The sequence below is a fragment of the Strigops habroptila genome, chromosome 7 (genome assembly GCF_004027225.2).
Source record: "Strigops habroptila isolate Jane chromosome 7, bStrHab1.2.pri, whole genome shotgun sequence".
Classification (NCBI taxonomy): domain Eukaryota; kingdom Metazoa; phylum Chordata; class Aves; order Psittaciformes; family Psittacidae; genus Strigops; species Strigops habroptila.
This window is the reverse complement of record NC_044283.2, coordinates 61,511,548-61,537,430: the sequence shown is the minus strand read 5'-3', so window position 1 is coordinate 61,537,430 and position 25,883 is coordinate 61,511,548. Positions and strand designations below refer to the sequence as shown.

The 25,883-nt window shown below is 41.8% G+C and overlaps 2 protein-coding genes across 5 annotated transcripts in view; one reads left to right on the top strand and one right to left on the bottom strand.

Annotated features, from left to right (window-relative positions):
• LRBA (LPS responsive beige-like anchor protein) overlaps positions 1 to 25,883 on the bottom strand; it is a 395,208-nt gene that overhangs the window by 154,814 nt on the left and 214,511 nt on the right. The window lies entirely within an intron of this gene.
• MAB21L2 (mab-21 like 2) lies at positions 20,816 to 23,273 on the top strand. The gene has a single exon (XM_030491556.1). The coding sequence runs from the start codon at positions 21,749 to 21,751 to the stop codon at positions 22,826 to 22,828; it is 1,080 nt and encodes a 359-aa protein (XP_030347416.1). The 5' UTR covers positions 20,816 to 21,748; the 3' UTR covers positions 22,829 to 23,273.

The following is a 25,883-nucleotide window of genomic DNA, read 5'->3' as shown; positions in this document are numbered from 1 at the left end:
AAATTGAAAATAAAAATTCATTTAGGAGAAAATAAAACATGATGCTGTTCCTCTGCCTTCCCTCTAACAAATATCCCTTGTCACTCTTCCATAGGTGAATGGATGCACAGGACAGAATATATACAGTGGAATATACCTTAAAGGGTAAAAATACCAATCGCGCTAATACAGCCACTACATGTACACAATGAAACTTCACCTTCGTTAATATTTCCAAACATCATGCAATATTTAAATTTTAAAGGGTTTTCATCCCTCTTGAGACCACACAAAGAAATAAAGCGTACATAAATCAAGCTCTGCTGTGTAACTAGATGTCATTAGAAAGTGAGTAACTGGCACTCCGTAGTGGCTCTACTCAGAACTGGAAAAACTTTAGCCTCATTATGATGGTTGGCAATGGAGAATCCTTAATACACAAAGGCAGAAGAGACAGATGGCTAAAGAAAACCACCTATTTCTGGAAAGGGCAGTGGATAGATAGACTTCTTTGGTTCCTACAGACACAGAGGTTATACAAAAGGCACATCTTAATTCCTGCAGAATTTTTCTTTGCTTCATTATGGAAATAACTCCCAAAAGCTTAACAGCAAAGTATTATCTCTCCAAAAATAATGTCAGCTCCCCTAGCTGCTTTTACAAGAAATGAAGAGCAGGTGAAATATAGGTACCAACTCCTTCTGAGCAGCAATAATGAATGCCCATTTTAAATGTCCATGAAACAAACATACAGAGTGCTGGGCAGTAGCAGCACAATGCGAATAGACATCTAACCTTTTCAAGTTCTTTACTATGAGGGTGCTGAGGCACTGGAACAGGTTGCCCAAAAAAGTGGTGAATGCTCCATCCCTGGCAGTGTTCAAGGCCAGGTTGTACAGAGCCTTGGGCGGATGGTCTAGTGTGAGGCATTCCTGCCCATGGCAGGGAGGTTGGAACTAGATGATCTTAAGGTCCTTTCCAACCCAAACCATTCTACTATTCTATGTACCCTCTTTATTAACTGCATGCTTTATTAACTGCAAATGAAGACAATAAGGATACTCAAGGAAAATGCTCAGGGCTCTCATTCATGTAGTGCCAACTACATGACTACATTTCCTAAGACTAAAGGCAGGCCATGGATTGAAGCGGGTACACTACAGCACTCTCTGGTCTGTGACAGCAAATTCTCTTGCCGTTGGAACTCATACAATTCATCTGTGTTATCACACTTGCCCATCAGGCTTCAAGCCAAAGACCTGCAGAATACGACACAGTGTTACACTGCCTGTGGGACAATTAAGTATTTGCCTCTCACGTAGAGTGAACTAGAATACCACATAGGAGATCATCTTTGCTTTCAACCCATGTTATCTATACCAAAGAAACCATCTGATATGAAAGTAAACCAAGCCGTTATTTTAGTAGATCACGTGCTTTTTAGTCATCCTTTCATATCATGGATGTTCACAGAAAATAGTAACTTAGTCTCTGTTGTATGCATATGCACACTAGACTAGCAATCCAGCTTGAAAGAATTCACACTGGTGTCCACTGAATCCAGCTATGAAATTTATTCAAGAATCCTGGGGGTCCAAATGTGCTTCCCACCACTTTACTGCCAAAGATTCCTCTTGGTTACTCCAGGTCACTGGAAGGCATTTCTTCAATCTGAAGGCTGACTTGCTATAGATGATTTCCTGACATATGTATACGTAAAAATGTTTCTCCCTTTTTCCATGCCCTATGCCTCAAGTTGCAGCCAATTGAAAGCCTGTATTCATGAGAAAGAATCTTTCAGATTTAATCTCTGTGCAAGTGGGACCTTCTACTTTATTTCTTCACCTCCATTTTTTCTACATGTACCTAACTGTATTTTCCATTCTGAACATTGTAAAGAAATGCTTTTATTTCTATTTTATCCTAGCCTGGATTGAGTTAAGGATGATTTCAAGATAATAGGATACATCAGGGCATTGCTCTCCCAGGAGCATAATAAATCTGTAAACTAGGGTACTAGGGCACATTAGTGCATGCCTCAATTCTCCTCCATGTTCTCCAGAGTATCCAAAGGGTGACAGAACACGTGTCCAAAAAGCTGCAGGGGTTGAAAGCTTGTGTCATGGGGGTCAGAAGAAGAAGAAGAATCTTTTAATAACTAGGGCCACTCAGAAGGGCTAACAGGAATGCCACAAAATGGACACAAAAGATCCTCATTGCCATTTGTAACACAAACCAATACGAAAAAGTATTTCTGATATTCAAACCCTCATGTCTACAAAATACCTGCCAGGGAAAAAACATTACTTTTCCAGGTGAAAAAACTGAACCTCTTCCTACAATCCAGAGGATGCACAAAAGAGCAACCCTTGTGAAAAGCAGACTGAGAGCATCATTTCCACAGCTATTTAAGCAAACATAAATTCAAGCTGCTGCAGTACCACACTCCCTGGTCAAACGCCTGCTATACCAAACATATCTTGCTTTACCACAAATACCAGTTAATGATATACGGAAAACTATTTCAGGATGTCAGGGAACTCAACCAGCTGAAAAATAGTTCTGTTAGGGCAGGGGGATGCTTTTTTTAAAGGGATCAGGATGCTGAACTAGCTCAGCATGTGTGAGCAGAACTGGTACAACGGCAGAGTCAGAGCAGGAACGGCAGGACCACAGCAGCTCAGACCAAACTTGCTCTGAGTTACCTGAGGGAGTATGCAGTCGTAAGTGGAATTTTACTACACACACACAATAACACACAAACAAAACAGGTGACCCCAAAGAACTTGGTATTGTAAAATGTCCTATGTATTTCTTTCTCACCAGTTATAGCAACTTCCCGTACTCAAAGGACATAGCAAAAGAAATACCTTTTCCGTAATAAGTTTCTGAAGGTTGCAGGAAGGACAGAAAAAAACATGCTATGGACCACCAGTTGTTGGTTGGTTTTTTTTTAAACAAAAGCAAACAAACAGAATAGCTGCAAAAGATCTCCCGTTACTGAGGCTATTTAGATTATTTAAATATTCACAATAATAAGTAGAGAGATAATCTTTACACATGAAGAAACTAATTGTTTAATCATGTATCTACAAGAGTGAGTCTAGAAATAAGTATGTCAGGGTGCAGAACTTTCACACATTCCATGATTGTTTTTTTAATTGTTCTGTGCATCTCTTCATCATGAGGAATGCTCTTGTTGCTACTTATGAAATGGAAAACTGCATAGTAAATTATATATGCCTTCTTTTTAAATGACATAAGAACCTGATATTTAATTAAAAAGAGTACAAAAGCATAAAAAGTGTAACAAAATTTTTAACAGCTCTGAAGGCATCCAGAATATCTGTTTTGTATTGCTGACTAATATTTTAACCACTGCAAGGTGAAAGTGCAAGTTTAAGGGGCACGGAAGGTTATGCATGGTACATTAACTGTATTTTTGTGTGCAATCTACAATGCACCCATACAAATAAAAAATGTTTCCTTGGTGAAATAACCACTGCCTTTTCAACAGCATCAGGCAAGTAACTTCCAAGCAGGCAGCTTCACTACTGGAGTGAATCACAGCTGCAGTAACTTCCTGCCATTCCCTAGAGACCAAAGAGAGAGTTTTCCAAGGTGCCATAAAGGAGGAAAACACAAACCATTTACCAAAAGAAGATCAAACCAGTCTTCTAAGTGGGAAATGGCCCGTCTTGAGTTTCTGTGACTCACCCTAACTTACACACTGAGTTACAGTAACAACCCATCCATTTTGATTAGGGAATATAGTTTGGTCCTGAGAAAGGGGATATGCAGGGAAAGATGCCTGTGGCCAAAGACTGATAAGATGTGCCTCACCAAGAAAATTACTATACCTTCAGAAAAGTGGCCAGAGTCTCCAGTAAGGTCTTCTAGGTACTACTCTAAAATAAAGAACTATCCATTTTATACCAGAATTAAAAGCTCATCCTATGATCCAGAGTATGTCACATATGAATACAAATAAGGTTCTTGTGTATAGTCAAAGATAAAGACATGCCCTTGCTTTACCTGTGTATGCATAAATAAATATTTGTAGATTTTATTAAAATCAAGGCTATAACACGTATCATTTGCTCTCAGCAGAAATTTACAGGACTAAATTCTTTGCAAATACTTGTCAGATTTGGATAAATGTTTGAGATCCACCCTTGTATTTTTTCACTAGCCTACCTTCCTTCTGCAGTGAGGCATAAATTTTCTTTTAAATATACTGCACAGTAGTAAACACTGCTCGTGAATATAAGATTTATAGCACATTAATAAAATCATATAGGCTCACTGGCCTTAAATATACGAGGCACACAATTCCAGTTTTCATGACTACCTCAAAAGAGACCTAGAGTTGCCATGCAGCATGTTTAAATCTACACAGTATTTATACCTATACATCATTCACCTCTTACCTATCTCTAATTATTTATTTTCTCCAGTACAGGACAAACTCCCGAAAGATTAATACTATACACTGGGAGTGATATTTACTTTATTAGTTTAGGATTAGGAAAAAAAGCAAAGCAATGCTTACCAAGAGCACAGGATCTTAAAATTTGTTTCACATCAAAGAGAAATAAAAAACACTTAAGGTTAAATATAATACCTAAAAACAGTGAAAGAGGGCATAACATCAAAAATATATATAATCCAAACCCCAACAAGCAACAGAATGGTATTTGCAAATATCTTGACAAATACCCTTGAAAAACAAATACCTATGACACAACATACAAGTGCTGAAGCGTAGAGATAGTAAAAAAAATCTGAAATACAATTTTTATTGATATGTTTACATATATATATCAATTCATTGTTGGAATTGTATATCAATTGAATTGTTATATTTCAATTGAAGTAGAAATTGCTCATGAGAAATGTTACTTTTTACTAGTCAAATTCAACACCATGTAGTCAAGAGGTTTCAAAGTATTTTTTTAAAAGAATAAAAAGTTTATGTCATCAACAAAAGAAGCATTTGGATTCAAAAAATGCCTTGGTTTTCACTGCTGAGTTAAATTTTGGAGGTTGTTGATTTCTATTACTGTCACACACCCTGAAAGTGCTAGGTGATTGATACTTAAAGTCAAGAGGGCAAAATAAAACAGAATATTTCAAATTACTCTATTTTTTAAATACCACTAGTTTGCACACATTTTTTTTTTTAAGTTTTGACTTGTTACCTTATTCTGGGGTAGCAGAAAAAAATAAATCTCAAAATTAACATAATAAGAAAATGGTTTCTTTCTGACTGCTAGGCTCTTCTTCATTTTTTAATAACATAATACAACTCAGTTAAACAAGTTATTGTGGATTTAGATCAGCACAGGTAAGATCAGAATCCAGACCAAGAGTAATGGGAGGCTAATCTTTAATACTTTAAAGGTTCCCCCTGCATCATCAGAACTCTGCTAGCAAGGCAAGTCTTCCCTAAATGGTCAACTAAAGATACCTTGTTACAAGGAAAATCTTAGACAAAGCCAAACCAATCCCACTTTCACCAGCTTTTCCTAGACCTGCCTCAAGCATAAGACTAGAGATATATTTGGGACAGATAAGGTAAGCCAGCACATGCTGGTCTGACCAACTCTAGTTTGTTACAGTCATTACAAGCCAGAAAAAGTTAAAGCAGCCACACAGTTGTTCTCACTTGCACTGAATGCTAATGAAGTTTCCTGCACAAAAGAGTAATTTTCTATTTCAATTTATCTCCCAAATCAGAAGATCAATTTATTCCTACAGCTATAAGCACCAGTCAACTTGCATTCTCTAACATGAAAACCTATGGGGAAATTGGCAACAGTTATAATTCTAGAATTCCTAACATACAGAAAACATCAGAAATCATTAAACAAAAGGTATCTTAGTCAAAAGCTAATAGACATTTTTTATCCACCAAGAGACTGAGGCAGAGAACATTCCCAGCACCTCGAAGAAATCACATTTCAGGTTTACATTCCAATATGGGAGAGTAGAGCAAGCTCACATGGAACACAAACAAATCCTAGCACAACAGGGGGAACCTGAAGATTTCCATTCTGCCTGCTTCGTAGCAGATGTGAGAATGGAGGCCACTAAGCAGGTAACTCGCTGTTTGCCTTGATTTCATATTTCCATGAATCTCTTTTTCTAAGAGTGTGGGTTATTACATCATTTGATCAGAATAAGATACCTAAACAACATAAGATGTATTTCACTGGGAGATTAAGGAGCAGAAGACAAGAGTAAAATCTATTTAAACCAGCACAGGAACAGAGTTTATAATCAGTCCTCAAACTATCACATATCATCAATACAATTTTGGTAGGTAAGAAGACACCAAAAATAGCTCACAAGTTTCAAGATGTAAGCAATCTACACAATTCTGAATTTATATAAGAGAATCAGTCCTCAATAAACCCATCTTTAAATTTTGCTGGTTTATAATACAAACTACAGTTAGAATTGAACACCAGCTCTCCATACCAAATATTAAATGCAGTTTACTTTTCCTAAGAAAGCCTTATCTTTCCAAAGACTTTGGAAGTTGCACACAAGAATAAAAGTAGGTAAGCCACTCTTGCATAAAAAGATGGCTATCAAGTATAAGCAACAATATACAAGGTATCTTATGTATGTACACAAATACATATAGCAACATGAAAATAAAATTGAATCTCTGAGATTCAACGCTCCTCAATTTTAATTTGCACAATGTATACATACACTGAATATCTACAGCTCCATGTGGTATTTCACTTAGAAGCTCTTGCTGAATACCAATAATGTGTTCATATCTCTATAGGGTTAACAAAGTGAAAACAACGGATGTCCCAAATAAACAAAAAGCTGTTCCATGCTGGCATAAATTTATAAGAATTTTACCAATGTTTTCATAAGAAAAAGGTACAACTACACTCTAGAGCCTCCTAAAAAAACATAACATAAAAGTTATTGTTTCACCTTAATACAGATAAATACTTCTTCCAAAAATTCTTATAATATATAACTTTCATATATATATATATATATATATATAAAAATCTATACCTATTTAAATCCATTACTTTTAAATAGTAACTCTCTGGAAGAATGAAAACTTTTTTTGTACATTTGTACATCATCTAACAAATGAAGTCCTGACTTCAGTGGCACAATACTGATACAATCATTAAATAAAAATTATCATAATGCAACCTTCCATGCAGTAAAATTAGATAATGTACATAATATATTGCATCCTATTGATTCTGAAATGACATTGTGGAAGAGACTCATACTTCAGAGTGCCACAGACTCCAAAAGATCTTACCCTTAATTATTTAGCATAGCCAAAATGTAGTCATTTTTCCAAGGAGTTCAGTTATCAACATTCTTTATGTTAACATTATACTCTGAATTGTATAGAGTATTTTCACATTTGCAACATCTAATGCAGTATGCTTTGTTGCAAGAGACAAAAGACAAGGATTCTGATTCTTAGTAGGTTCTTTGCAGAGAAGTGTCTCCGGACACTTCCAAAACAGAAACAACGTAAGTGGTAAGCTAATTTAGATTTATAGTATGAATGAGTTTATTTGGCTTGGGGATTTTGGTGGTTTGTTTTTGGGGTTGGTTGGGGTTTGGTTTTTTTTTTCAAGTAGACTTAGTTAAATAATTTAATCACATGTCCAAATACTCTGGGTTAATAGAAATTCTTTACTTAAAAATATACCTGAATCCACATCTAACAGCACTTCAAGGTTTGTTCAGAATAAAAGATGACAAATACTGAAGATATGCTTGTGATTTCCTCCATTTCAGAAAAAGAACAACTTAGAGTGAATAAAGTGACAGCTTTTAAGTTTCAATGGGGGGGGCAAGAAAATGCATTACTTAAAAAAATTTAATTTTCAGAAAAATCATAGACATGTCAAATCACTATCCACCTTTGCAACACAAAAGACTAGTAAGGACTTCAGATTTCAGGTAGGCCAGTCTTTAATTGCCGGTTTCTTTGACAACACTGTATTAATTTCAGGTGTGCTTTAAGAATCAACGTATCATGAATCTTCCTGACTAACATACACCATTTTGAAACAGCACAACAATCTAAATAAATTTTGTCAAATGATGCTTTAACTTTGCTCTAAATGTTTCAAGGTTGGGTTTGGGTTTTTCTTTTTTTCTTTTCCCATAGTTTGTTCGCAATTAATTTAAAAAACAAACAAAAAAACCCAAAACCAAAACAAAATTAAAAAAAACACCAAACAAAAACAAAACCAAAAAAAAAAAACCAAAACCAAAAACAAAAAAACCACCCACCAACAAAATTTCTTTGTAGCCTTCTGGAAGGGTTCAGGCAAAATGCTAAATTGATTGTAATGTATCGCTAACATCTGCAACGTGTTGATCATTTTACTCCCAAATCCTTCAAACATTTGCACATAAGTAAACCAGCTGATCCACAACTGCTTCCAGACTGGGCCTGAACAACTTGGCAGAAACTTATATTCAGAAAAGTATTTTTTTTGTGCTGTGCTATTATCCTACAATTAGCTTCAGAAGTCCCCATATGGTCTGCATTTCAGCATTCAGAATTTTGATTTTCTTTTTCTTTTTTACAGCTACACACACCATCTTCACAAAAAGAATCCGGTTTAAAATTATTACTCTGCTAGTCTATACACTGTCAAAATGTACTGAAACTCTGTTTTATGTTGCCTGTATGAATTAACCTTCTTACTATAAGAAATTGTCTTTCAGGTACTAATATTATGAAGTACCTGTCATATTTTACTTACAAATTATAGACTGGTTTATAATGTAGAGTGCTTTAAATTAAAATTGAAGTATCAGGTCCCAAATTCGTTAAAAATTAAATGAACACAGTAAGCCTAAATAGATACATGCTTCTATTCACAAGGTTTGGATCTTTCGCTTTCATCATATTCAGCATATTAAAATATAACATGTGCTTTCAATGACTTACATTAGCAAGATGATCAGAACAACTTTGAAGTGTACTGCATCAGGAATGTGCCACCAACACAGGCTTTTTTTATTCAGGTGTATTTGATCACAGCAAATTGTAAATCTTTACACCCATTTTAAAACTCAACAAACCCTAGCCCTTAAGACTTTATTTACTAACGCCATTTATTCCTAAACTGCTTGAAAATAACTTGATAAAGCTGACGTTCCGAACAAAGACCACACTTCCTGCTCTCATATGGAATCTGGAACACCATCAATGTTTTGTTCAGCTTGCATAAGTCACAACTGATTGGCCACAGTCCCTGTGGGCATGCCATTTCATCCAGACTGGACGGTTCATTAGTCATAATTACTATAACTGTACAGCAGAGACTGCAGTTTTATCTCATCATACATCTTTGATAAAGCTGCTTCTATTTCTGCTTCATCAGCATGTGAAGTTACATTATTGGAGCTTTTATTTTCCAATCTGTGATTAACATTGGTTGTTCTGCTTATGAAATGCGTACCAAAATTCAAGATAACATACAAAGTAAGGCCACGACGTGACCACCATTTGAACTTTGTGTTAAAAATCATGCAGCAGTTATTGCTACACAGGAAGAATAGATTCTGAAATGACAGAGTCGCTAAGAAAATTTAACAAAGAAAATATCAACACCACCATTTGTAAGAGAATAAGACTATTGGTCTCTTACACAAACTGTGACACAAGAAAAATCTCTCAGTTCAGTATGAAGGTTAGACATGGGAAATTTCTGACAACTGCTGGGTCAATCAGCATTTTTCATGTAGCGATTATACAATTGCAGAAAAGTAAAGCCTGCAACATAAAGAACCACAGTGAAAACTGACAGCTAAAGCACTGTGCTACAGTTAGTAAACAGATGCTAAAACACTTAAACCTAATAACAAATGTGAATGCAATCTTTAACAAAATGCATGTTAAACATATAAAAATCACGCATTATGGCATTTTCTTGTTGTGGTGCTTGTTGCTGATTTTTACATGTTATTGTGTGATAACTGGAAATACAAAGACTAGTAGTACCATCTGAATGTGCAACGTGTACCCGTGATAGGCCACATAAACAGTCATAATCGACAGTTACATGCAGGCACTGAGGCTGCAAAAATCCCAGAGTAATTAGTGTTGTCTGAATGCAATGACATCTGTTTTCTCATGGTCCTCTAGACTTGTCAGGCCAATAAGATGTATATGAAAAAATATGACAAGCATTGCAAATGCCCTTCTGAAAGGTCTCACTTTGGGAAAAGCTGAAGAAATGACACATGCCACCTCTTTTTTGCCAATATACCTAACAGCCAAAGCATCAAGATTTGAAAACGTCTTTTGAGTCATTTTACATTTGACTATAAAAGGTTTATTCGGAACATAGCACTGTGCTTAGGAAAGAATATATTGCAGCAGCTTTTGTTCTTTCAAGAAAGCAAGCTTCATTAACAGAAGACGAATAAAATGTGGCTGTTTACTTCTGACTAGCACGTTTATATGTCTGTGCCATCTCTGTCTTCTATTTTAATTAAAGCAGCCGATACTAGGCAGCACATAATACGCACGTGTATCTGTATATATATTTATTATTATTTTGCTTAAAGAGTGAAACAAGAACAGTTTTACAGTTGTGCTTTCTACCACTGCGAAAATGCTATAGCCTTTTCATCTGAAGACCTGAGCTTTTGTTTTCAGATTCACAGCCTTTTTCTTTAATAGTGCCTATCCTCCATTCTTTTTCTGGACTGTAGCATGTTTGAGCATGCGTTTTCTCCAAGAAAGACATTAGTCATCATTAACAGAAGCACTGACACCAAGTCTAAGTGCCTCTCCACAATGACCAAGTGGCAATCATCTTTCTCTTACCCTGTCACTGCTGATTAGGCTTTTCTTTCATGAAAATTTAATTTGTCACCTTTCTGCAGCTTCTTTTTACGTTTCTGCAATAACACAACATGCCAGCAACACTAAAAATACAGTAAAAGATGCTGTCCCTGTTCATAAGAAAAGATAAGATTCAGACTGCCTGGCTGTACTTTTTACCTAGTTTAACAGGGGGAAAAAAAAAAGGCCCTGCAAGATGTGGTAAACGAGGAGCTGCTGACAGAGGAAAACTCCCATTAAATACCAAATGCCTCAAACAACCCAGCACACCTTCAATCCAACTAATAGAAAATTTTTTCCTCTGGAAGACAGCTAGCCAGCCCCTCTTCCAAAGCGCTGTTCAATAGGCAATGTAACAATATCTACATAGATTTTTATAACCATTTAATTTTATAACTGCTTCAAATATACGGTCCTCAGGTTTTTTAGCTTATACAAATATTTATCAAAGTATTTTGTAATCCAGTGATGAATTTCAACCTCACTTCTTGAGTCTGTGTCAACATTGGTCTTGCAGTTAAAAAGCCAGCCATGAAGAAAACAGCTTTCGCTGCTGCAGGCAGATGAAAAAGTTTCAGTCATGTATGATACTTTGCAGCTATTCAACGTACAGAGTCTCAGATTCCTGCTCTGTGTAACATTACAAACATTGTTGAACAAGATACCATAGCAATGAGTTATTTTAAGGAAGTTTTTCAAAACATTTACTCTTCTGCTTTATTTCAATTTGTCTAAAGATTTTTTTTAATTATAAGCATATGGTATTTTGTTAACATCTGTGCACAGCATAAAACCTGACTGAATTCCAACTTCTGAAAAAATGCAGATAACTTACATCCCTCAAGTAAAGTAACAACATTAGAAAACTTCAGGAGATTCAGATTAAGGTACTTGAGTTCATTTAACTGATTTTCCATAGAAGTATATATATACTAAAAAAACCAACAACCAACCCAAAACAACCAAACAACCCACCACTTATTACAATTTTTATCGTAATATCTTTCAGAATTTAATTAAGTGTAAAGCTAAAATTTGGATCTACCTCTATTAAATTCAGAAACCACAGCTAGTAAAATCCAAGTAATAAAAACTTTATTCAGCTTCCTAAAGTATTAGTACTCCACTACTGACCCAAAACAGCATTGGTAGTCAGAATAGAAACTGTATGGCTAGCACTTTGAATTTATAAGAAAGCTTCAATATCTTTAAATAATGTCCATATATGAAATTTAAGAAGAGGAAACTAGGAATTAAAAGCGGATTTTGAATGGCAGACTGTGATTGTTGTACTGCTATGGCAGTATAACCTTGATTAAATGCAGAGCAATACTAAAGTAAAAACAAAACCCTGCCATGGTAACCTAAATTAACTACTGAACCAGACCATGTTTATATATAAAGCTGGTGTTCTAAGCTATTCTACTTGATCTCAAGAAAAACTTTGACTTTCTAGAGGGCATAAAATAAAGTTAAGCTTCCTCGGCCACACATCTACTGTTGTTTTGTTCTCTATGTTCTCCTCGGCTCTTTGCCTGACAAGCCGGGAACGCGGATGCCGAGATCCTTGCTCCACATCCATGTCAAGTTCAAGTACAGAAGTTTAGCTCTTTGACTCCCACCCCCACCTCAAGTCACTTGTCAGTAAAAGGTTGGGCGATTTATTGACCACTGCTGGATGCATACTGTCAGGGCTGAAGGAAATATGAGAGGGGGCTGTCGCTACTGTTCTGGAGCTCATTGATAATGACATACCTGCCTCTGTCACCCATTACCCATACTACAAACTACTTAGACCTAACTGAAAAATCAATAGCCTACTTGCACTGGTTCCTGTGGCTGCCTCCTTTGATTGTCAGCTCCTGTCTAGGGTCAGCACTTACATGAAAGGGGCTGTGACTGCCTGATGCTTTCAGGACAACCTAACGATATGAAACTAGCCAACAGAACAGTAAATTCTGTCCCCCTGCCCTCCTCATCAATTAGGCTTTGACTAGGCTTGCCTGTAGAAACCTGACCTTTTAAGTTTAGGTGAATATGGAACTAGCTGAACACGCCATTGCCCTCAGCACTGAGCCAGGAAATCCACTGACAGGTTAAACAAAACAGAAGGTTGTAACTGTCATAATTTGCATTGCACTTTCACGCCAACAAGGGTGTTATCAGTGGGGGCAAGCCCTGGAACACACAACGCAAGCACCCTAAGTCACTCTCCTCATAAATTTTCGAGTGAAGGGAGATAAAACATAAATTCACAAATGACCGCGCATTTCAAGTCCCACTTTCTTTCAAGTTCTCACTCTGGAAACCCCCAAAGTACATATAAACAATTCCCCTTCATAGGTGCACTGGCACTCAGATGCAGTTAGAATGAACTTCCACAATAAGATGATGAATGGGGAAAAACTACCTGCCTATACCACTTAAGGGCTCTCGTATTAGGCTTATTCTCCATTGCATATTTATATGCATGAATACCAATCATTACTGGATTATGCACACATACACACACCTGTACGTCAGAGCAGCAGGTAGGCATAAATAATTTAAAAATCCCCAGAGAGCCCTAGCTGAGTAGCATTCACTCATACATCCTGTGTCCTGGAAGTCCATTAGCAACATCTGAATATTCCTGTGACTACAACCAAATGATAAATATTACATTTTAATGCATCTGCCCTCCTTCAAAGAATATTGACAGCCATGAAGCAAAGAACTAAAGCAAGAAATCTCAGACCTAAAGTAAAGGCTGAACTACATCCTGAAGTTGAATACAATAGCTTTAGTAACCACATACAGATTTAAAAAAACAAAACAAAACAACTTAATAGCTGAATGCCTCGTTCCTTCTTTCCTCCAAAATAATTACATAGATTAAAACCAAATGAAAATACTTTTTAAATCCTCTGATTAGTGCTCCTTTCTTACGTAGCAATTTTCAAGCAATGATGGCTTTATGTCCTCCTTCTTCCATAGCCCTGCTATCCTCAATATAAGCATTACTGGGAAATACAGACAGCATGTGTGATCAAAACAATTTATACCATCAGAACACTCCAGCTTCTTCCTACTGTGACAGGACTGGCTATCTCTACAAACTACAATTATTATTACTTTTTTTAACTCTGAGAATGCTAGGAATTTTCAATGCACTTTATTCAGTGCATACAGTTAAGAACTTTTAATGTAAACATACAAACTACTCCTGGAAATCCCAGGCAAGATTCAGAGCAATAATTTACCTAATGCTTTTTACCCTATAGCTGAACCTTTTTAACTCCTGCACCCTTAATATCCTTCTTAGACAAAAGCATGCACTGCCAGATATAAGAATGAGCTCTTACACAAATAAGTGATAGCAAAACTGCTGCCGTTTCGTTTTCAAGGTTTAAGATTTGGTTCCAAGCTTCTAGATACTATCATAAGCTTTTCTTCTGAACACCTCCTCAATAGATGCCAGTCACTGCATTTAGCTTATTTCAAATGCACTTTCAGAAATCAGTATTGAGAAAGAAAAATGGCTGAATTACAAAAAGACAAAAAAAAAACCTCAAAACCAAAAAACACACTAATTAAAGCTTCAGATAATATGTTAAACTACAACAGTATTTGTTATATTGTAACACTCAGTTGTTCTAAATATACATAAAATGGAACAAATGCAGAAAAGACTCCTCGAAAATAAAAGAACTGCATTAAAACACTTTTAAGTAAAAAGAACAGCAGTTAGAATTAATATTGTACACCAAACAAACTACAGAGCAAACACTAGTTAAAAATGGTGGACCTAATTGAGTCTGGATGGACCCCTTTACAGACCTAATGCAATGATTAACTATGCATCTGGTAGCATGTCAAGTCCTTTTTGTGTGCCTATCTGATAGTGAAGTGAAAGGGCATGGACAGTGTCCAGTCCCAGCAAGCAAATCATTTGGAAGCAGTCATAGCCATAGATCAAAGATTTTTCACTCTATCCAAAGTCTATTTAAACCCACCAACCTAGCTCCTTGTTGCAGACAAAACCAGTTAGAAAATAAGAAAGACTCCTTGGGATCCAAAGATAATAAAGGAAGATAGAAGCAGAAAATGAAGAAAAGAAGCAGACTGGCAGAACCTTGATTTCCATAGGCCAAGACAGCTGTTTTACATCCTGGTTTTATTTCAGATGCTTAAAGAAAAAGAACAATTTCCATCCCTTAGATCACTGAATATTATTTCAATTAAACTATGCAGATGGCTTCTATACATTATTTGAGCCAATACAGTTTCCCCTTCCCAGATACAGGAGATGGTACCTTGAACTATTTTGCACATAGGTTTTACCTAATTCACAAGAAAACTAAAAAGAGAGCAGTGTATCATGAAAAAGTTATTTTGAAATAAGATATGCACAGCAAGACATAAAATAGGAATACCTATGATTTGATTCTCTCATTAGAAGTAGCAACAAAACCCCTGCAATGATTTTATAACTAGTAATACACTACTTTTATGTCAACGTAGAACTTTCAAAGGATAAAAATTAATATTATGAGGTACAATACGCAGAAAAGTAGAGAGCTCTAACTGTGCATTTGAACTGCATTAAATCTGAATGAGGGAACAATTAGGAGACTGTTCTAACAGGATATTTTTTTTTTTAATTAAATAAAAATTTTGATCCAAAGTCAAACCAAAATCATATTACAAAATGAGGAGGAGAATGCAAGCGAGCAACTTGATATATTCCATGTTGGTCACCAGTGCTATTGAGAAGATTGAGCCCCCTCTGTTTCCTCCTCCACACCCATTTCCTTTAGAAACTGCACTCATAGAAACCCACTGAAAGGTTGTAACTTGTACAGTGGTTGGTGAAGAGCAGAGGATTTCACATAGCTCTATGTGGTATTTGAGAAAATACTTTTTAAAATGTAAGCATATAAATGAGAAGCTTTTGCTTCTGGAGCTAGAAATGGCATTTCTAAAGGGTATAGTTTAGAGAATTCTAGGTTAATTATAAATATGCTTCATCTTGACAAGCTGCATTAAGGTTTTGATCTTTAAAATAATCATCTAACCAATAAAACCATGCAGGCTACTATTGGCATGATTATTTATGCCTATGCACAGATATGTGAACATCTAAGACAATAAGCATAGCAATCATCATGCTGCTACTGCTAAAAACAGAAGTTGCAGCCAAACGCCTGTAAATTGATAGTTACTGAATTCCAGAACTTTGACTTTGCTTAGAATATTGCCATAATTTTCATATTTTTAGAAGAAATGTTGATTTAGCCTCACAGAATTTTTAAGAACCAGACAAGTCATGATCTATGTAGCCCACCTCACATTTTTCTCAAGCAAATAAGTGTTATTGCATTCAATTGGAGGTCGAGATGACAAAATCTCAACATGTTCTGTACTCTCATACTTTAAAAAAATAAATGATGTTATTAATGTAATTAATCAATTACTGTGAATAAAGTCCAGCCAACACATGTGAATTTGGTTCCTTCTAGTGGATAAAATAGCATTCATCCACCCCAACTGCATCTAAACAAAACAAGAGGCCCACAAGAAGTTTCAACAAGAGAAAAATACTATGAAAGCGCTAGAAATGCTCTTTTCTATTGCATGTGTCCCAATTTCCCTAATTGACAATCTACTGAACACAAACTTACAAATCAGTTTTTAGCACCCAAAGCAACCTTACAGCAAACAGAAGTGCACTTTTTACCATGAAAAAAGAGAAGATGCTACCTTTAGCACAAGATCCAAAGCATTAGAGAAAGCCTTCAGCTGCAGGTTGCTGGTGACTAAACACCAGAATATGGACACATTCACATTTTAAGACTCAATACGAAAGTAAAAATTAGGTACTTAAAGGAGTAGTTGAAACCCTGCCCCTTCCCACTGCGGTAATGACAGCTAAGGGAGACTTAGGAACATGTATAAATTAATTATCACACTATTGAATCTTCACAGAACAAGTACAAGATTTATGCAACACTCTTAACTGATGAGATGCATTAATGACACATGTAGAAATCAAACCATCTTTTCTCCCTCAATGTGTGCTATCAACTACCTTCATAAACACAGTCCTTAGTACAGGTCAGTGGATAGTAAAGCCAAGCCATGACTTTCAAGAAGAGGTACATACTATACTATCGAAAGTAAACAGAATTTTATCTGTCAAACTCACAGGAGCATTTACTTTAACTATTAACCCAGTTCTGCTGTGGAGAAACACAACATGCATTACTGACTCATTTCTTTTCAAATTCATACATTCCCTGCAGCAGTTCAAGCTCCATCAGCAGTGCAGGAATGTATGAAAATGACAGGCAAAGGGCACTAGCTCTTTTCCCATACTGTTCTGCTATAAATGGAAGCAGAGTCCTACAAAGCACTTAAAGCTGAGAATGTTTGAAGACTGATCTCCAGGGGAAAAAAAAAATAAAATAAAATACGATGTTAGGTTCCATGAGCAGACTAATTATTCTGTTTTTCACAAAACTGTTTCCCTTAAATGAAAGCAGAGAGAGGAAACCAACTACTAGACAATAATGGAACGCTAGCTGGATCTCATCTACAAAGCTACCATGAACAAACTGCATATGTACAGATACATATTTCATGAGGTATTCATAAAAATACTTCTTATCCCTTTTGGGAGCACCTGTTCCTGAATTCACTTTTCCCTCTCAGTGAGGTGAAAGGGGGAGAAAAAGGGCAGATTTGGCAGAAATTATTTAATAGACTCAAGTTATTTTGATTAAACTTTAATTTGCTTTTAAAACTAGACCTTGTATCAGTAGCATGTTATAGAAAGTTTAAAATATTCTGTTGAGAATAAAAAAGCTCTGAAATAGCTAATATATGTCACTGACAAGCTGGTTAGGCAAGCAAATGCATGTACGCTGTATCACACACAACACAGTGAGAAAACTTGCATGCTTCTTGCTGAAACTCCGAGATGGTTTGCATATTTCTTCTGTTGCTGGTTTTTAAGGGTTAATACAAATACACAGGGTTCTTGGGGGGGGATGGAACACAAACAAAACAGACTGTGCACACTGACTAGCAGCCCTTCGCCGCCCCCGCCGGCCGGGAACCCGGTTCCCCGCCCGTGTGCGCCCGGCGGGAGCGCGGAGCTCCCCGTAGCACAGAGAGGACGGCCCGGGTGGGGCGAGCGGGGCCAACCGCGGCTCCGCACACACCCGGTCCCCCGGACTGGGAAGTGCCTTTTCACAGCAGCCCTTGCTAACAAACCGCTATTGCTCCAGGCAGCGGCATGCTGATGTTGGCACTGCTTAAACCAAACAAACACGATGTTTAACAGTCAAATAAAATGTCCCGCAGCCTCCCTAATGAATTTGTCAAGGCCCATCAGATCACCCCCGCCCCTGCCTCATTAACTCAAGTATGATGAGGCGGATTATAACGAGAGAATACAGATCAATCGGTCTGAAGACTTAAGTGGCTTTTAGCCCGGAGAGTTCCCCTCTCTGCAGCACACACTTGCACACGGTCCTTTTAATGGAATACAGTATCTCCTGCTGCTGGAGGGGCTGCCACTTCGTTTTATACACCATCAAGGAGCTGCTGATGGACTTCTACACTAACATACATAAAAGCAGAGGTGACAAGGGCTCTTCAATTATAGCCTCCTCGGATCCTGTTCCCCGTTCAATTATTCATCCCGGCGAGAGCAAATTCCGCCACAGATGAAGCTAGTCTTAATGCAGTACGGCCACAAACGCCCAGACGCAGGAGAGAAGGGTTTCAAGCGCATTATTTGCTGGAAGTGTTTAAGTTTATTGCTCAAATGATGTTTCTAATTAGCGCTAGGGCAATAAATTAAAGTCGGCTTTTGTTTAGCTGATTTATTATTTACTAGGGCTTCAACCTCAGACGGGAAAATTGGTAATGAATTGTTTTAAATCTGAACACTAGTAACGCTTCATCATTAGTCACCTTACCGGGGGGAGTGGGAGGGGAATCGTTCCCTCCTTCTGCTTCTATCCTGAAAACACGAACGCGCGTCCCCCTACCCTTACCCGGGCCGCCTGACGGCTCCGGCATCTCCTCCGCGCCCCGGCCGCGGAAAGCCCCCGCTCTACCCGCTCTCTGCTGGAAGCGAAACCCCGCAAAGCCTTTCCCCCGCCCGCCGCTGCTCGGCGGGTCCGTGGTCGTTCTGACCCCCCCCGCCTTGCGGGCAATCGCCAGCTCGGCTGCGAGTCCGCTCCGGGAGCTCCGGCGGGTCGTGTGGTAGGGACCCCCAGCCCTCACTAACTCTTCCGCTTGCCGGAGGGCGTCTGGAGACGAGGCGCAGGACCCTCGCAGCTCCACCCGGCCAGCCGAGCCCACGGAGAGACGCTCCGCGCAGGCAAAGGGGGTCCCCAGGGCACAGTCCGCAGACACTTACCTAGCCCCGGGGCGGATTGTCCCTCTGCAGCCCCGGGACGCCTACAGACCGTTGGAGCAGCTCAGCCCTCGGCGCAGCCTGCACCCTCTCCCCCACCCCTCCGAGGCTGCTGTCCTCGGAGACTTCCTGCTCTCGGCTCGTCTCCCTCCTGACGGGGCCGGGCCCGGCGGGGACACCTGACACCGCCGCCCGTCCGTGCCCCGCCGAGCACCGGCCACCGCGGCCCGCCGGGCAGGCGCGACAGCCCCCGCCCAGCCCCGGGCGCAGACCGCCCCGGTGCACGGGGGGAAGCAGCGAACTGACCCTCACGGCGGGGAGAACGGAGCCTCACCGGCGCCGGGCAGGTCCGTACTTACTTTTTCCAGCGCGCAGCGGTACGGCCGGCACAAGACATGTTTCTAATTTAAATGCATACGGAAAACAGACGGCGATATTTTCTTTATTAAAATCAGCCAGCTGCAACGAGAGGAGGAAAGAACAAGAAACCGAGCCCCACCGCTGAGAGCTGGTTAAAACCAGGCTCCGCAAGGAAGAGCGCAGCGCGTGTGAACGGCTCCGCCGGACTCCCACGGCCCCGGCCCGGCTGCAACGACCCACGGTGGGACTCCGCCGGGTCCGGCCACGCCGCCTGCTCCGTGCCCCGCAGCCCCGGGGCGCCTCGACTCGCCCGGCGGTACCAATTGCAGGGCTGCACGGCCCAGGGGAGGGCAACCGCTGAGGGAAAAAGCACCCGGGGCCCCACCACAGCAGCAGTGGACATCGCCGCCTTCTCCCGCAGGAGTGGCACTTGCGGTGTTTGGCAGCAGGTACTGCTGGGGGTGAGAGCAGAGCGGGCGAGCTGCTCTTTCCGAGCTGACATAACTACGGTTTTACGTCCGAATCATTCAATATTCTTATTAATTCAAACTTGCATAAAATATCGTTTCCTTTCGAATAACTCAATCCTGCGCTTTAGGAGGATGAACAGAACTTTATGGCACCAGATTTATCTAAATTAACGTGACTATGGCCCTGACTGAGAGCAGTAAAACTAAGGTGTGCAGTTCCGCCCCGGTGACGGTCTCACTTTCGCTGCCGCAGCCCGGCATTAGCGAAATAAGATTGATGCCTGCGGCGAAGCACCGGGCACGCCTCTCTCCCCCCGCTTTCCCTCTCGGACCGGCACCGCCGCTGGGCCTCCCCGCTGCGAGCGGCGGGAGCAGCGAGCGACCTTCGCCCGTCACGGCGAAGTTGCCGCTTTTTCCCACTCGTCGCAGGGCGCTCGCAGCCCTGCACAAACACACACACACTCACACACGACCGGTCAGCCCCAGCACGGAGCGGGCGGGCGGACACCACGACCCCGCCGCCGCCGGGGAAGGAGGCAGGAGTGAACGCGCGGGAGCGTATGCGCGCCCCCGCCGCCCGCCGCGATTGGCCGCGGCGCTGACAGCTCGGCGGCGATTGTAGGAGGCGGGGCTCCGCCCCCCGGCTGGGCCCCGGCCCCATTCATAAACTACAGGGCCCGGCGGCACCGCCGGAGACAGACGGGCACACGGCGAGGAGGAGGAGAGGCGCGGAGAGTCCAGAGCCTCGGCGCGCACTTCCAGGGGTGGGGAGGGGGAGGAGAAGCCATCCCGGGCACAGCAGCTACGCTCTCCTCCCGCTAAGGATAAAACACAGTCTGTGCAAAGAAAAACAAACCAACTCTCTCTCTCTATATATATATCTCAAAGCAACCTATATAGAGCTGCAGGACAGGAATGAGCGATCACAGACCAAGTGCACACGTCTGCGCATAAAGATAGAGAAAGCCACAGAGCCGGGTTCAGACAACGCCTCCAGCAGGAAAAGGGAAATCAACAACACCCCCTGACAGTCTGAGCGAGCGGCAGCCAAACTCATGCACATCTCTGGCGGTGCCACGGACTGAAAGAGAGAAAGGCAGGCAGGCAGACAGAGTTCACTCTTCCGCTCTGGGCATTACTCGCATTCTTCTCCTCTAGTACCGTGTGCGGTTTTAAACTTCGCCGCCGACCGGCTTTGCTGCGGGGACCTTCGAGTCTGGGGAAGTTTGTTCGGGTGTTGTTTTTTTCCTTTCTATGAACTACTGAAACAGCATTTTTGTCGCTGCGCGGGGGGGGGTGGGCGCCGGAGCGCAGAAGCAGCGCAGACCTCCCTGCCCCCGCCGCCACCCAAAACTTGGCGCTCCAGGAGCCCGCGGGGGCTGCCCGCCGCTCCGGCACCGCTGCCCAGCCCGTACCGTCCCGCTCTCTGCGGCTCGCACTCCTCGTCGTCGCCGGGTCTTCGCTCCTTTGTGTTTCGTCGCCAGCCGCGGTTTCGTTAATTGCTCTCACCGGCGCGCCGCTGCCGCCTTCTTCCCGGAGGGGGTGGGGGTCTGCGATTTGGCCGGTGCCCTCCGCAAAGCTGCAGCCACCGCTAAAGCATTGGATCCCTCAACGTACTGCGAGAGCCCGGTGTACAGCCCGGACCTGTGCCCCAACATGATCGCCGCGCAGGCCAAGCTGGTCTACCAGCTCAACAAATACTACACGGAGCGGTGCCAGGCCCGCAAGGCGGCCATCGCCAAGACCATCCGGGAGGTGTGCAAGGTCGTGTCGGACGTGTTGAAGGAGGTGGAAGTGCAGGAGCCGCGCTTCATCAGCTCCCTGAGCGAGATAGACGCCCGCTACGAGGGGCTGGAAGTGATCTCGCCCACCGAGTTCGAGGTGGTGCTCTACCTCAACCAGATGGGCGTCTTCAACTTCGTGGACGACGGCTCCCTGCCGGGCTGCGCCGTGCTGAAGCTGAGCGACGGCCGCAAGCGCAGCATGTCCCTCTGGGTGGAGTTCATCACCGCCTCGGGCTACCTGTCCGCCCGCAAGATCCGCTCCCGCTTCCAGACACTGGTGGCCCAGGCCGTGGACAAGTGCAGCTACCGAGACGTGGTGAAGATGATCGCGGACACCAGCGAGGTGAAGCTCCGCATCCGGGAGCGGTACGTGGTGCAGATCACGCCCGCCTTCAAGTGCACCGGGATCTGGCCGCGCAGCGCGGCGCAGTGGCCCATGCCGCACATCCCCTGGCCCGGCCCCAACCGGGTGGCGGAGGTGAAGGCAGAGGGCTTCAACCTGCTCTCCAAGGAGTGCTACTCGCTGACGGGCAAGCAGAGCTCGGCCGAGAGCGATGCCTGGGTACTGCAGTTCGGCGAGGCCGAGAACCGGCTGCTGATGGGCGGCTGCCGGAACAAGTGCCTCTCGGTGCTGAAGACGCTGCGCGACCGGCACCTGGAGCTGCCGGGGCAGCCCCTCAACAACTACCACATGAAGACGCTGCTGCTGTACGAATGCGAGAAGCACCCGCGGGAGACCGACTGGGACGAGGCGTGCCTGGGCGACCGGCTCAACGGCATCCTCCTGCAGCTCATCTCCTGCCTGCAGTGCCGGCGCTGCCCCCACTACTTCCTGCCCAACCTAGACCTCTTTCAGGGCAAACCCCACTCGGCCCTGGAAAGCGCTGCCAAACAGACCTGGAGGCTAGCCAGAGAAATCCTCACCAATCCCAAAAGCCTTGACAAGCTATAGGGTTCACACCCCCGCCGGCAAAACTCGCCCTCCGCAAACAACGACGGCGCCTAAAAACTTTCTATTTAACGCAAACGACGACGGGAAGAGGCGGCAAACGAAACGCGCCCACCTGCAGCTCGGCCTTTAAGAACTCGCAGACGGGTTTCCCGGCGTAAATAAACTCTCGCCGCATTGCACGGAAGAAGGGAAGAGCCTCTCCTCCCGCCCTCCCATGTGAATTTTTAAAAAGTCACAAAAAGAAGCAATCGGACTTTTGCAACTCCCAAACGAAACCCGAAAGGTACATTTTCCAATCCATGTATAGTCCTTTTCTTATGCTCTCTTGTTTGCCTGAATGTTGTCACCAAGTGAAAAATTATTTAACTATATGTACAAATCTCCCTTAAAAAAAAAAAAAGTTTTACTGATGTTAAATGTATTTCGGTGCCAAGGTCAGATTATGTGCCCCACAACTGACTTGTTGCAAATAGTAATAAAAATATTACTTTAACTTTACGCTGACTTTTCGTGAATGGTTCTTAAATTCAGGCAAGTAGATTCTTCCTGAACCTCAGAAGTAAAAATCTTTAAAAGAAACGGAAACACCCGATGTAAAGTTAGTCTAAATGCAACACCCAGCCAAAGCCTTAGCTTGGCATATTCTAAACTTCCTTCTAGCTTTTATTAAACTAGTGCGTCTAAGAAAAAAGTAATCTTATCTCTTCTGTAGTTCGGCATGTGACAACATCTGCTCTATTTCTATGACTTTAAGCTTTCCCCTCTAAATCTTGGGAACATGTGGGGCGTCTCACAGCAGCTCCCCAGAATTGAGGCAGAATTAGAGCCTGCCGTTTCCTACCCTCCGCTCGTTAGCTTTGTTTTTTCCTCTTTTTTTTTTTTTTTCTTATAGTTTGCTTTAGTGTTTGGGTTGTTTTTTCTCTCTCCCCCCGCCCCGCGCCTGCCCCACGGTAAATCTCAAGCACTTGTATTTTGTTTTAAAAATCCATCGCTAATTTGCGTTCGCTTCCCAGAGCGAACGCGCTCTCTATCCGTTTGACTTTGACAGGAAGGAAGTATAGATCTATCCTGAATAATTAATGCGCTTTACAGCAACCGGTCGATATTTTTTTTAAACAAACGTTTGTTTTCCCCAGATTTTTAAGTACAGCATAAAACCGCGTAGCCGGAGGAGTAGATAAACCGTAAGGGAAGCGCCCGACCCCCCCTCCCCGCCCGAGCCCCGAGTCCCCATCCTCGTATTTCGTGCCGTAGCTATCTCGCTTTAAGTTTCTTCAGGACGCCTTAGAAATATTGGCAGGATATTTTTTTAACGGGAATAGCATTTCTAAGCTTTATAAACGGCGGCATTACCCGCTCGAGCCGCCCGAAAGATTTCAACGCTGGCTCGGAGCATTTCGAGCAAGTTTCGTATCCTTTCGGGGGGAGGAAGAGGAGGTAAAAATGCAAGTTCTTGCCCGGGAGGGACGACTACTTCCGTTTCTTTAGGGACGGAGCAGGAAAGAAATAGCCATTCAAATTAGAGTTGCTTTTGTCTTTAAGTTCAAAACGAAATGAACAAGTCCGATAGCAGCCTGGGAAATAAACTTCTAGCCAGGGAAGCCGCGGGGAACACCCGTGCCCGGCCCCGGCATACTGGGCATCTCCAGGCACCCCCGGTCACCCCGCCGGGAGGCTCTCCAACCCGGGCGTTCAAGCCCGGGGGTGCTCCACAAGTTTCTTGCGGGGTCCTCAGAGCGCTTTCCCCAGCTCACCTGGCAGAAAGAAAGGGTTTAGCCCGCGGGGCCAGCCCTTCCTCCCGGGACCGGCCCCCAGCAAGAGCACAGGCCGATCTTATCGGGGCCGGTGCTATCTCTACAGCAGCTCGCTCTTCAGGAACTTGTCACAATGTTTTCTTTTCGGTAGTTTAGACAAATATACAAGGAACTTAAAATTTATCAAACAGATGAAGCCTCATTAATTAAACAGGCCTACTGAGCTACAGAGGATTAGGATTTTTTTCTTTTCCAAGGGGTATTTCCTATGGTATGGCAGCTCTAGTCTGATAGTCTTGATAGTCACCGCTATCAAGGTACAGTAACTTAAGCAGAGGGTGGGGCAGGGAGGCGTTCAATGCTTGAAAGACAGCCACGTTGCAAGCTTATTTGTTTCTTAAAATAAAAATACTTAATTTTTGATTTTTAGCCCCCCACACCCCAAGACATTACAAAAGGTCTTTTTTCCCTCCTTTTAAGACCTCCAGCTAAAGCAGCATCACAAGTAGAACTTAAGAGATGTAGCCTACATTTCATATAACCAACTCCTCCTTTTGTAGGAAACCCTCCAAAAATCTCTCCAATACAGAATTAAAGATAGAGTCAAACCAAACCAGAATGCCTGCTCACAGTTAAGAAAACAACTGCTACCAAATACTCGAAAACAGAAAAGAAAGCAGGCTGAATATATGTTGCATGTCAGTGTCCCCCATAAAACATTAACAGGAAGGGTAAGAATTAGTAGCTGTACTCAAACACCGTAAGTGCTAACCATGGAAAACAAAAATGCAGAATAATGCAGATCTCTAAGACTTTTCTTATGCTAATGCAATACAAAGTAGAACCTTTTAGATGGAAAATGCAATACAGCAACACATCAAACTGTCTTTACATTTTATATTTATATCCTTTTTATCGCTAGATGTTTTTAAAAAAACACTATGGAAGGAGTAAGCATATAAAAATTTTAAGAGCTATCTCATACTTGAAATGATTTCCAGAATATTTCAAAAAAAATACTTCAGGATCAAAAGTTAAATCTCATTTATGGTACCACATAAAAATCACAATTCTAGTTAATTGCATATATTAAACTCTACTTCTAAGAATTTGAGAACATTGTTTTCCAAAGTAAATTCATTCCTTGATAGGATTTGATACTCCCAGCTTTCAGACCCGCTGATGCCATTTTTAATACAGACAAGAACAATTTACTCAGTAAGAACAAAGAACTGAACCGGCGCTTAATACACAAGGTATTCTCTACAGACAAGCAGAAACCCACTCCTACTTCCAGTGAC